General features: G+C 41.9%; 1 protein-coding gene across 2 annotated transcripts in view; it reads right to left on the minus strand.

Moving 5' to 3' along the window:
* SYBU (syntabulin) overlaps window positions 1-13,274 on the minus strand; it is a 74,415-nt gene that overhangs the window by 24,156 nt on the left and 36,985 nt on the right. The window contains exon 1 of one of the 2 annotated variants that reach the window (XM_040494271.1): window positions 12,013-12,382. The exons of the other annotated variant lie outside the window; for it this stretch is intronic. Within the exon in view, the coding sequence (XP_040350205.1) occupies window positions 12,013-12,040 (28 nt within the window). The 5' untranslated portion in view covers window positions 12,041-12,382. Of the gene's footprint in view, window positions 1-12,012; window positions 12,383-13,274 lie in introns of those variants that run through there. 2 annotated transcript variants of the gene reach the window in all.

Below are 13,274 nucleotides of genomic sequence, written 5' to 3' on the forward strand. Positions count from 1 at the left end.
CATTGGTCCATGCAAGACTATCTTTATTTCTTTACTGACTGGTTTGTATGAACCAGTATTTATGTTTATTTGTTTAGTATTTATTTATTGTATTTATATTTTTGTTTACATTTAACATAATAATCAGGGAAGACACCACCACCCATCACAAAAACTAGAACATCCACACTAACTTGTATTTACCTCCTCATCTTATACCCTGTTCACCATTTCCTTCCTTTCCTTTTTATAAAGAATTATCACACGTATAAATATTCCAAAAAACCAGATTCTTTTTTACTTTCTGTCTTGTCTATCTTTCATTTTTACAACAGGCTACCATGATATCTATAATCTTTGGGGACAATTTTAATTTAAAATCATATTGCTAAGATTCTCCATATATTTGCGGTGCATTCATTTGACTGCTATCTAATATTCCATTGTAATACTCATACCATAATTTCTTCAATCTCCTGGTGATGAGAAAATGAATTGGGTTTATTCCAGTTACTCATCTAGCCAGAGTTTCCATTCTGATAAACAACTATTTGTATTTCCAGAGGCACAAGTCTCCCTAAGGAAAAAACCCAGAGAGCAAATCCACTTTAATGTAATATATTCCACAGACGAAAAGAAATGCTCTGCAGATCGTTCATCTTTCTGTACTCTTATCTCTTACTGCCATGGAGGATCAACAGTTACAAGTAAAACTAAAATGTCTGCCTTACCCTATCCCAATTTTAGGGTCCAACATGCCTGAGATGATCCTCCATTCTTGGGTCATTCTGACCCTGAGTAGCCCTAAAAGATGAGAGATTACATGACGTCATTTGGGTTTTGCTTAGGTTACTCCATGACTTTCCCCCTTAGTGTCGACAATGAGACCAGCCCAGAGACATGAGAAGATCCCCAGAGTCACTGGACTATAAATATATCCTCACCGAGGGAGAAAATCCTTGCTCCATGGTGCTTCCTTAACACAGCCCAGAACTGGGTAAAGTACCTACTTCTAAAGCCAAACACTGGGTTTGAGTCACAGGTAAGGGAACCACCTGGGTTTTAAACCAGGCCCCACTGTTTGGGGAAGGGGAAGAGACTGTGTAAAAGTTTCTACATCAGAAAGCAACTGCCCTGCTTTGGAAATATTAAAGATAAAGATTTTTATATTTTGATTTTCATCTAACCATCTCCATGTTAGAGCTGACGATTTGTTGCTTCCAAGTGTCTTGGTCAAGTTAAGCAGTGAGGTCTGTGGAGCAGGTCAGCAATCATGGGGTAGATTTTAAACCATCCTCTGCTCCTAAATTCACCAAAATCATCTACTTATTCCTCAGAGATGGTGGTTCTCAAAGTTTGGTCCCCAAATCAGCAGCAGCAGCAGCAGCAGCAGCAGCAGCACCTGGGACCTTGTTAGAAATGCTCACATTCAGACCACATCCCAGACCTACTGAGGCAGCAACTCAGAGGCAGGGGTGAGGCCCCAGTAATCTAGTTTTTAACAAGCCCTTGAGATATCTGTACACTCAAGTTGGAGAAGCACGGCTCTAAGACACTCTGACCAAGATGCCCTCAAAGATCATCTAGCGTAGCTCCTGAATGGCTGCCTCTGGGAAGCGGAGTGCAGGCTTGACTGTGATTTAAATAGAGCTGTACACCACAGAAAACACTTGGTAATCAAGTTTTACACATTTCACATTCAAGATGAGTCAATTTCTTAATTTACTTGGCATAAATCTGAGTGTTACTAACCATGCTTCACTTAACTGACAATACATATCTAACAGCTGTAGATAAGAGGAGCGTCTAGCTTTGGAAGGTTCTGAGTTCAAATATTTGATCTTTTCTTGAATGACAATGTGACCACAGGCAATCACTTAATCTCTCCACACCTCAGCTTCCTCAATCCAAAAAGGGATCAAGCACGCCTGTTTGATGGGATCATTGTGAGAATTTAAGGACAGACTGGGACAATTGTTAAGTGCACAATAAATATCCATCATTGTTATTATTGGCCTATTTATTCATATGTTTGGTATGTGTTGCTAAACACTTATGTTTCTTTAAGAATTCTTGCATATGGGCACCATAAATGTGTGTGTTTTTAAATTACTATGACTGAAATAAGAAGGTGAAGTGCTTATTAATGACTAACCTCTAATTCAATGATATAAAGTTTTTACAGATTACTGGGCAGTAATGGTCAGAAATGGCTTATTATGTTCATACACTGTTCAGCATGGTTTACTTGTTTTCTCATTCAATCCTCACACCACGCCTATGAGACAGGTGGTTTTATTCTCATTTTACAGATGAGAGAAGGAAAGGACAGCCATAGCCACAGCCATTGCTCGTGGTGACAGCCACAGCCATTGCTCGTGGTGACACAGGTCATAAATGGTGAAGCTGGGATTTGAAACCAGGTATATTGGCCTGAGAAAGATCACAATAAAAAGTGCATCAAAATATGCCTAAAACACTAAGAATGCACACCTGCATGGAACTTCAAGGGTTGGGGAAATACTGTTTTTTCCATTAATGGTCGCTTGCTTGCTCTTGCAAAGGGCATGCTGAAAGCTTTGAAAATTCATTTACAAACAATCTGCAGCAGGGGTTTTAACAAGATTACAGCCACTCTGCTTGGCTCTGCATCCCTTTCTGAGAGCAAACAGGGAGGAGACAGCTCTTTTTTTTTTTTTTTTAGCACATTAACCCTAGGGGCTGAGCCATTCCTGCATTTTCAACAGAGATAACAGGATTGAATCTTCATTCTTAAGTGAAAAGTGAACATACTATGAATACACTTAAAAGAAGTACTGTCATTTTAAAACATCTAATAGAAAGGGATTCTTGTGGTCTGAGGACCATCTGCATCATGTCATCTAGACTATTTGCTGAAAATACACACTGACTCCCATAATCCACATTTTTATGAACTGTCCAGGTGATCTTTTACATACAGTAAAATTTGAAAACCACTATAATCAATGGCTCTTGTTTTTAATATTTAACCATAAACTGCAAGCCACCTGCTCAGATCTGTTTAGTGACTCTGAACTCCGTCTGCTTCTTCCCATCCAGAATGCTCCACCACAGACCATCAGCATTTCTCGCCCAGAATTACTGAAACAGCCACACACTGTGCCCTAGCAGCTCACCGTGGCCCTGAACACTCCATCTCCCATGCTTTTCCAGAGCATCAATCTCATTAGGTGGCTCCCCTGTTGAAACCCTCTAATGGCACCCCACATCCTTAAGATCAAGTCCAAATGCATGATTTACAAGCCCTTTATAATCTCTTTAGCTGCTACTGTACCCCAGCCAGTGCAACCACCACCATTTCCTGAAGGCAGCACAGTACTCTTTAGACTCCCAGCTTCCACACATGCTGTTCCCTCTACCTGGATTATTTTCCTGTCCCTCTGAGCCTGACTAACTACTACCTGTTATTCAGGTCTCTGGCCTCTTTGACCTTCAGGAAGGGCCCCTCCTTCATGCTCTCACCCTACCCAGAATTTAAGAAGCATTTATCACACTGCACTGCAATGCCTGCTTACAATTTCCCAGCATGTCATCAGCTCCTTGGGCACTCTTTTTTTTAAAGTTTATTTATTTATTTTGAGAGGTAGGGGGAGGGGTAGAAAGAGAGAGGAGAGAGAGACTCAAGCAGGCTCCATGCGTCAGAGTAGAGCCCAACGTGGACTTGATGTGGGGCTCGACCCCACAAACTGTGAGATCATGATCTGAGCTGAAATCAAGAGTCAGAGGCTTAACTGACTGAGGCACCCAGATGGCCCTCCTTGAGGGCTTCTGTTCATTGTATCCCAGTGTGTAATGCAGCCGTTAGCACACAGTAGGTGCTGTTGCCTCGACAGATTTAAAAGTTCCCCACTCTCAGCATTCAGCAGTGGCTCCTGAAAAAGCTCTCCGAGCTACCTTCCTCTTTTTCTCCCTTCAACTGGACTGACAGACTAGCATTACTTACAATTAGGATAGATATTCCCTCCACCCCTATCTCTACCCCATATGACCAAATCTCTTAAAACTCAAGCTTTCAGCCCAAAACTTGGCATGCAAAAATCACGCAGCCTAGGAAGGCCTGTGTGTCATTCATCCCTGTCTCCCTAGGGCCAAGCACAGTGCCTGGCATATACAGTAGGCTCAGAAGAATATTTGTTGAATGAAGGGGGAAGGTACTGAAAGTACTTACATATCTGGCTGAAATAACACCACTAAATTTTTTTAATGTTTATTTATTTTTGAGAGAGAGAGCAGGGGAGAGACAGAGAGAGAGGGAGCCAGAGGATCTGAAGCGGGTTCCGTGCTGACAGCAGAGAGCTGGATGAGGGGCTCAAACCCATGAACTGTGAGATCATGACCTAAGCTGAAGTCAGATACTTAACTGACCGAGCCACCCTGGTGCCACCCCAACCCCGACTAATTTTTGAGAAACCACAAAGGAAGAGAAGTAACAGGTTGGAGATGAACAAAAAGTATACAGGTATTCAAAGCAGACAGAAAGGTAAATTCTGAAAATTATAAACTGCCAAGTTTGGTGTTGATCTGCAGTAAAGCTGTAGAGGCAAGTAGGAGCCAGCAAGAGTTCACTAAGAACCAGATAGGACACACAGCTCTCACTTCCTTTTCTGACAGAGTTAGGATTGCAGGCTACCACATAAATCACACGTGTGGAATCCAGTAGGCATTTAGTCACTTAGAACAGTCTTCCGAACAAGGTGGAGATGTGCACTGGGGGATGGCACAGTCCAGTACCCAAAGGATGTTGACTAATGGATTGCCTGTCAACTTTGAGGGAAATCTCCAGTGATGTGTCACCTGACTCTGCCCTTGTCCTTAACCTACTTAACATGCTTTATTAATGACATGCATGAAAACACGAAAGGTATGGTGTTGACGGCAGACTACAGATTACACAGGCCTTGAAGGGATAACCTACTCAAGGAAGGACGGGGTCAGGTACTAATGTTACCAGCTGCTGTGAACCAAAAGCTGAATGTGATAGAAACTCTATGTCTGCCATTTCCTTTAATTCTTCCTCTCAAAAACATTCAGAGTGTAGACGAGGAAACTGAGGTTCTGAGTGTGACGTGATTTGCCCCGCGCCATGAGTTAGTAAACAGCAGAGCTGGTTGTCTGACTCTAGTTTCTTTTCCACCCTCTCTGCTTGGGACCTCACGATCAGAATTCACAAAGATCTAAGAACTGGAAACCAAGATAATAACGTTCAATTTAGTCCATTTCAAATATGCAGTAAACCTTGCACATGCTAAGGCTTTGGGAGTAGAGATTGGGGAGGAAGGGCCTGGAGAAGAACTCCAGGGCCCAAAGACCCTGTCAGGAGATGGGCCACACAAACAACTGGAATATGAGAGGACAAGATGGGTGCAATATAGACAGGGGGGCCCTGAGGGAACACAGAGGGAGAAGAAATACTTCTAGCCAGGTGAGGGTAATGGGGGAGGAGATATGTCATGGATGAGATGCCACTTAAGATGGGCCTCGAACACTGGACAGAATGGGAACAAGTGTTGGGGGTGCAGAAAGGGACAGACCTCAGGTGAAAGGGATGGCCAGACCTGACACATGGAGGAAGGAAAACACAGGGAATATTCAGAATATGTTGGATCCCTTGTTTGGCTGGAGGATAGTGATTGGATGAGATAAAGCAGCCACAGAGGTGAGTTGTCTTGGAATGCTGAAGAATGTGAATGCTGTCCTCAGGGAGTTTACTTGGAAGGCAAGAGGGAGCCATGCGGGAGTTTTGGATGGAATGGTGATATGAATACAGTGATGTTTTTGCAGATATAGTGACAGCAATATCTGGGGGAGAGATTGGAGGCTGGAAGGCAAGGCAGATGACTATGACAGTTAGGAGGTGGGTCATATGGTGAAGGGAGGAGAACCCTGACAGTGGAGATCCTTCCCAGTTCTGAACCTAGTTGTTAGGTTCAGAAAATTAACTGCATTGGTTCAACGTCATCCAAGTGAATAAGAATTTAAAACAGCAAAAGCAGCAAGTATGTGAAACATTAACAAACACCCTCACCTTGTGTTACATGCTTGACTGCAATGCCACTACATAAAAGAACAATTGAATGAAGATATGTATGTTTTCTGCCCTATCAGAGTGGAAAAGCAAACCAAGCAGGAACTTTCTCAGCCAAATGAAAGGAAGAAATGACTCTCATATTGCCTGAGGACTGTGCAAAAAATTAAATAATCTAATCAGAAAGGATTGAGATGCTCCGAGATCAATGCTAGATTTAATCTAGTGCCGTGTAATCCACCTTTAAAGCAAATATCTTTTCTTTGGAAGCACAAATGTCAATAAAATAAAACAAACAAACTGGGTAAATTCTGGCCACTTCTGGCATCTATACAGAGTGTTGGAACAAAAGCAAATGGAGAAACAGAAAGGCTAGAGGGGTTTGTTTTAATTCAGACATGTGTTCAAGGAACTAAAGTGAGAATCAGGGAGAGGGAATAATAGGGTCACATGGAAATGTTTCCAGGAGAAAACCTGGCAGCACAACAGAGAGAATTCTGGATCAAGGGCCTGGCTTGGAGGAGAGCAGGTGCAAAGCAGGTGGAAAAGCTATTGCACTCTGCTCAGAGAGACCTGTTCAAGGCCTAACCCGCCCAGGGAGGGGACACTACCTCGGAGGCGGCCCTCCCACTGTGACCTTGCAGACAGCCGGTGCATGCTGGGCAGGGAGACAAGGCATTCTGCAAACCGGCTCAGCTTCCATCAGCCAGCTCCAGCATTGCACCTCACACCACTGTTTACCAATTAAAAATTATCTGAACTCTCCAGCTTCTGAACAAAATGCTTTTGCCTGTCCCCCTGAAAAAATTCTCTACTGATTCTTAGGTGGTTTATAGTATTTAAAAAGAATGAAGCACACTCACAATTAGATTAGGCTCCACACACAAATTATGCTCTGAATTTCCATGGACTTGTTTAATGGAACCTTCCCCAGGATCTCCACTCAAAGTGACATCTGGCACGGAGCACAAGTTCCCAGGCCAACACTTTGCTTGCCTTGCTAATCTGCCCCACCCCCAGCCCTCCACAAGTTAACTTTTAAATTCAAGTGTACTCAGTGTTCTCTCTTCTCTCCACCCCTTTCCTCCTCACCCCACAATGTTCTTTGAAAAAGCAAAATGGAATGGAAAAGCAAAACAGACCGTCACAAAAATACTGAGGCCACTGTCTTCAGGACCACTGGAGAATAACTGCACAGTGGTAAGACAGAGAGGATAGGTAGGGGAATGATAGTTTGAAAATATCTCCAAAGAACTAAATGGTATGTGACTAATTTCTGTGGACTATATCTATGAGCACCCCCAATGAGGCAAAACTAACAAGGCTCAAAAGGAACAAGCTCACTGAAGCTGAATTCTAATTTCTCCCTGACATACAGCACCACACAAATATCCTCTGGGCTCTGGGGAGCTTCCGTTCATTCACAAACATCTAGAGAGGACCTACAAAGTTCTAGGCACTGTGCTAACTATGGAGAACATGAAGGCAAAGAAAACATGGCTCCAGGTCTTTTAAATCTTACCCTTGTGTTCAGACATATTTTTAGAGACACATATGTAGGATGTTAAGATTGTTTTTGAAGTGCAAGGCAATACAAAACACACATTTCGATATAGTGGTGACCTGTGGGGGGAGGCAGAGAATGGGCTCTGGGAGATCACACCGGCAGCTTTGGGGGTGGTAATTCTAAGAGTGGAAGGTGGGTCACAAATATTTGCCTTATTATTATAGTGAACGCCTTACATGTATGTTATATATATTCTTGTTATGCATCACATTTTATACATAACATTAAAAAGAAACAGGGAAGCAGCTAAAATGAATTTAAAACAAAAGATAATAAAATGATAAGGAAAGAAAGAAAGAAAGAAAGAAAGAAAGAAAGAAAGAAAGAGGAAAGAAAGAGGAAAGAAAGAAAGAGGAAGGAAGGGAGGAAGGAAGGAAGGAAGGAAGGAAGGAAGGAAGGAAGGAAGGAAGAAAATGTAGTCCATGTCCTAGAGAGGCTCACATCCCAGCAGAAGAAAGAGCCATCTAAAAAATAATTATTAGATATAACATAGTAATCATAACAACAGAATTTTTTTTAAAACTCTAAGGGAGAGGAACCCCTGGGTGGTTGAGCGTTTGACTCTTGGTTTTGGTTCAGGTCCTGATCTTGGGGTTTGTGGGACTGAGTGCTGACAGCATGGAGCCTGCTTGGGATTCTCTGTCTCTCTCCCTCTCTCTCTGCCCCTCTTTGACTCTCTCTCTCTCTCTCTCTCTCTCAAAATAAATAAATGACCTTAAAAAAAAAACCAACCCTAAGGGAGTACATAGTATTCAAATGAACAGCAATGGCTTGTGAAGTTCTGATACCTCAGTGTCTGCACATTTAAACAGCTGGTTTAACCCTTTATAAGTGTCAGTACAACACTACTTCCCCTGGGATGATTTTCAGACTCCCAAAGTTTGGGTTCTAAGGTTCTCCTCTCTGCACTCACGGGACCCTGTACCTCCCCCAGAAACATGTTACACTTCTTACAGGGAACCCCAGGTTTACAGTTATATCCCAGTACCTGGCTCAGTACCTGACTCATCAATAACTACTTGTTGAAAAAACAAATGAGTAGCATTACAGGTTCAGTTCTGTTAAGAGGTGGCTGAGACTAAAGAAAGAAGGAAGGGTGGGAACGCTAAGTTGGAGAATCCCATCCAAAATTCAAGAATGCCCCAGCTTCGTGCAGACAAAACCCCTTACTATCCCTGGCAAGCCCGGCTTGGTGGGATACGACACCAGGGCACCACTTACAGATCCTAACCCATTGCTCAGTACGCCTAGAGCTTCTCAGCCTGTGGCCTGGATCCTTCTCCTCTTCCAGTAACTGAGGGGAGAAGCATTGGATGTCAGGCAGGATCAGGTTCAGGCACAACCCTCCATCTCTCAAGAACAGTCAGGCCCGCCAACAGTCTCGGCAGAAATCAGATCGTCCTGGCAGAGGGTTGCAGAGCCTTCCTATCTCAGCCACAGGGGTGAGGACAACAAGCCAAAGACTCAGGAAGATCCAGTTTCCCTGAATAATGTTGCCGCCACACAGGGCAAGGAAGCATGCCTCCCTCTGAAACTGCCACAAACTCCCTCTGCTGAAAAAAAAGACTCCGCGAACAGAGCTGAGAGCTCAAAATGCTCCTCAGATGTCAACAAAAGGATGTGACCCACAACTCATGCCTGCAGCACCAAGTGCCTAACGGAACACTTGACAAACTGTGCACCATCAGAGCATCTGACTGTGTGGCCGATAACAATGGGAAAGAAAGTGGGGCATTATTTTGGTCACCAGACCAGCATCGTAAAGATAAAAGGTCACCATGCTGGTGGGGATGTTGCTAAGGATTTAACGTTTGCCTTGAAACTTACAACAGAGGGCTTATTCTAGCTCGATTATCTGAGTGATATTGCATATGAAATCATGTTTAGCATAATATATTTAACTATGTATTTGGACATACGTTGATTCCCAAGTTCCCAAACTCCCGAGAGCTCATTTTAAATCACATCGTAAAATGTCTTCCCTTTTTTTCCATTCAAGTGGATTGGTATGGTCCTTGTTCCACATGCCACGTTCTTTCCAGGGCAAACAGATGGAAAGAGAGGATATGCCAGAAAGAAGGAATGGAAAATGAAAATGACATAAAAATAAAAATAAAGCTGCAAAATGTAATCTGGGTCAACTCCTCATGCGTTTTTAAAATCAACACCAGCAGGCTCTGTGCATAGGGCATTGGTTTTATATGTACTTCTTTTTTTTGGCTCAGATGTCACACAGGATTAGTGCAAAAGGAAAAGTCCCAGCATGGGGCCTATTTTTATACAGATTAATCAATCATTCCTGTCTCTTCCTCTCCCATCACCCCCCAAACTTTCAACTTAATGAAACTGTTCTCTTTTCAAAGTATGTCATTTACTACACTCTGAACGGAAATCCTTTCAGGAAAGGAAGTGAACTTAAACTTTGAACCTAGATTTTTCACGGTCATATTTTTAATTTATTATAAATATTAACAACTTATGCTATGGCCTACCCCCTTTTATCTTACAGACCCATTGTGGAATGCTACATATCCACTAGTGGTAGCAAAATGAGTAGGCAACGCTTTGTTATATGCACGTATAGCCATTTAACCAAAAGAGAAAAGCACACACTGGAAAAGAGAAGACTATTCTCTATGTCACATTTTGCTAGGTACACTATCTTGTACAGTGAATGCCATCATTCCCATCAGAATACTAAGCACATAGTTAGATTCTCAGTAAGTATTTGATAGAAAATTTGATAGGCTTAAGGGAACCAAACCAAAGAATTGTGCAAGCTCTGAGCCACAGCCTCCCTTGACTATATGGCATCACAAAAATGGTGATGATGATACTCATAGTATTCATAATACAACAGCTAATAATTACTGTGTGCCATGTGTCACTGATGATGTCACTCAATTTTCAAAGCAGCCTTATATCACAGGTCCTATTATTGTTCCATTGTACAGATGAGGAAACAGTTTTAGAGAGGGGGTTCACATATTTTGAGGTCGAAAAAAATCCCATGTTATGCTGGTTTGCAGAGAAGGGGACAGACACATCGAGATGGTGAAATGGGACCCTATGCTACCAATCAGCTGAAAAACATTGGAAAAGTGTCATTGACATTGTTTCCATGTCTCCAAAAGCATGATCACAACAGAGTTCATCATGCCCCTTTATCTGTCTGCTGTTCCTTTGACAGATGGAAATTATATTTATAAAATATTAAGGCAATGACCTAAAGCTTGACCTCAGTGACAAAGTCAGATGTGGACTTGTCACACACTCTCACAGGGTGATATTTTTTCACCACTTTGGGCAATAAAAATTGAGCCATGACTAACAGTTGTCAGTCATAAGTACAGAAAATAAAAGAAATTTACAATCTAGCATGATATTCTGTGCTCTTTTATGTGATTAAAAATGAATTTCTCTTATACCAATATAACACATGCTCTGCTTTTTGTTTAGACCTGCTGGATGCTATCTACTGTGGATGGCCTAAAAATCTAAATTTTACACAATTTTAAAGTTATTGAACTACACTTAGGCTTACCATATGTATAGGCTTCCTTTGTTTCTAGTAATTAATTTTAACACCACAGACATTAATCATTTGCCCACCAGATGAAAATCGCTTTAAGATGACTCATTTATTTTACAACACTGCAAACCCAACCCTTATGCTCTTGGAATGTAAAGAGGAAGCGTTAGATCAAATCAGTCAATAAAAAGGAGAAGAAGAAGAAGAAGGAGAAGAAGAAGAAGAAGAAGAAGAAGAAGAAGAAGAAGAAGAAGAAGAAGAAAACTTTTCGACATCCCAATTCCATGTACATGAAGAGTTTCAGAGTTTCTCCTGGATGCCACGTGAGAAAAGTAAATTAAAACTGGTCAGAGATGTGCTCTGAATAATTTCCATGAACTGGCAGACAAGAGCACGGGAGCAAGCTCTCTCGATAATAAATACACTGCGTCTCAGCCTACACAGAGGCCCACTGCAACTATGCGCAGTGCCAATTAGCATTAATTGTGGTTGTGCTCAACTATTCCCAGAGCGCACCGCCGGGGAAGGCCAGGCTTTGCATTTACAAATGCAGCATGCGATGCTCAGACTTAGAAGAGCGTTCTAAAATGTAAATGTCCATGGTCAATCTATCTTCATTGCGTTGGCTTTGAATTCCACAAACAGACTCACAGATGACAAGGGGTATTTAAAACAATATATGTGTGTATTTTTAAAAGTTTAGTTATAGACTCTGCATTCAGAATATCTGAGAGGCAGAGTTGAAATTTGCTTTTAGACTACATTTTTCGCCTACCACAACTAACTTTACACACACAGACATACACAAAGAGCATATCCTCTGTGATCCAATATAATTATTTACTTACTGTGACTAATACTACTTACTTAGAAGGTAAGCTCCGTAGACTTTCATGGCAAACACTGCCTCTGCAAACAGCCTCCCGCCACAGGCTGGGGTATGTCTCGTGCAGAAATACAGTGTGAGCAGCTCATCTCTCCATGGAGTACAGTCTTAGAGTGGGGTATCCATGGAGACAGAGCCTCCTCCATGTGCAGGGCAAGGAAGTTCCTCTGCTGGGCACCATAGCAACAGGAGGCAGAGAGATGGCTGGCCTATCAGGGAAGAGGAGCTTCTCCCTGGTGACTGCAGCATTTCAAATGAAACCATCGCCCTCGTGAATGGACACAAAGCATTTAAAGAAATACAAAATTGTCAAATAGAAGGAAATGCCTGCACAAGTCAGGGCTGATCCTTTGACAATGTTGGAGCAAAACGCTTAGTCTTTCTACAATGACTGTATCCCAATGGACAAGGAAGAAATTGCATCAAAACCCCACACATTCCTAAATTTAATGGCAAGAATGTGAAGCTTGGGGAAAAAAATGCTTGTTGTACTCCATGAATTCCAGCTATTTAAATATGCAAGGCACTTCACAGAGCTGCCCAAGAGAGAGGAACAGGAGAGATCTGTTGTTCTGAAGGGAGGAAAGGAATCGAGGACTCCCTGGGCATAGTCCTTCCAAATGGATTTGCTTAGAGTAGACATGTTTATTAAGCTTTCACCAAAGCCCTCCATTATATCAGAATAATTCTTACAAAACAGTTATCTGTGATAAAACCAGACCAATGCAGAGGAGATGGTGAGTAGACATTCCAATGCCTTAATACTGTGCTATTTGTCAACTTTCCCCATTTCTTATTTAATGACAATAATGACAGTGATTATTTATTGAGCACATACTGTGTACCAAGCAAACACCATCACTACAAATGCAGCTTCCTGCCAAATACTGACATTGGTTTCTACAAAGATACGTGATACACATATTTACCTCTAAAGCTGTGTTCTTTGTAAACTTGCCTCATTTCTTATTTAATAGCAGTGATAACAGAGATAATTCAATACGTTCAATAAATATATTGAACACATACAGCATGCCGGCAGACACCATCACTACATACAAAACTTCCTGCCAGACATTAACAGTGATTTTTGCAAAGATACAAGATGTGCACGTGGACCTCTCAGTGATGTGCAGTATGCATATGCTATATACCCGATACATTTTACGATTCTCACAGCAACCTGCAAAAGCTAAGTATTAATTACTCCTCTATATTATAAAGAAAAAGAGAAGACTTTCTT

Source organism: Herpailurus yagouaroundi, unplaced genomic scaffold (assembly GCF_014898765.1).
Source record: "Herpailurus yagouaroundi ecotype Mexico unplaced genomic scaffold, PumYag 186, whole genome shotgun sequence".
Taxonomy (NCBI): Eukaryota; Metazoa; Chordata; class Mammalia; order Carnivora; family Felidae; genus Herpailurus; species Herpailurus yagouaroundi.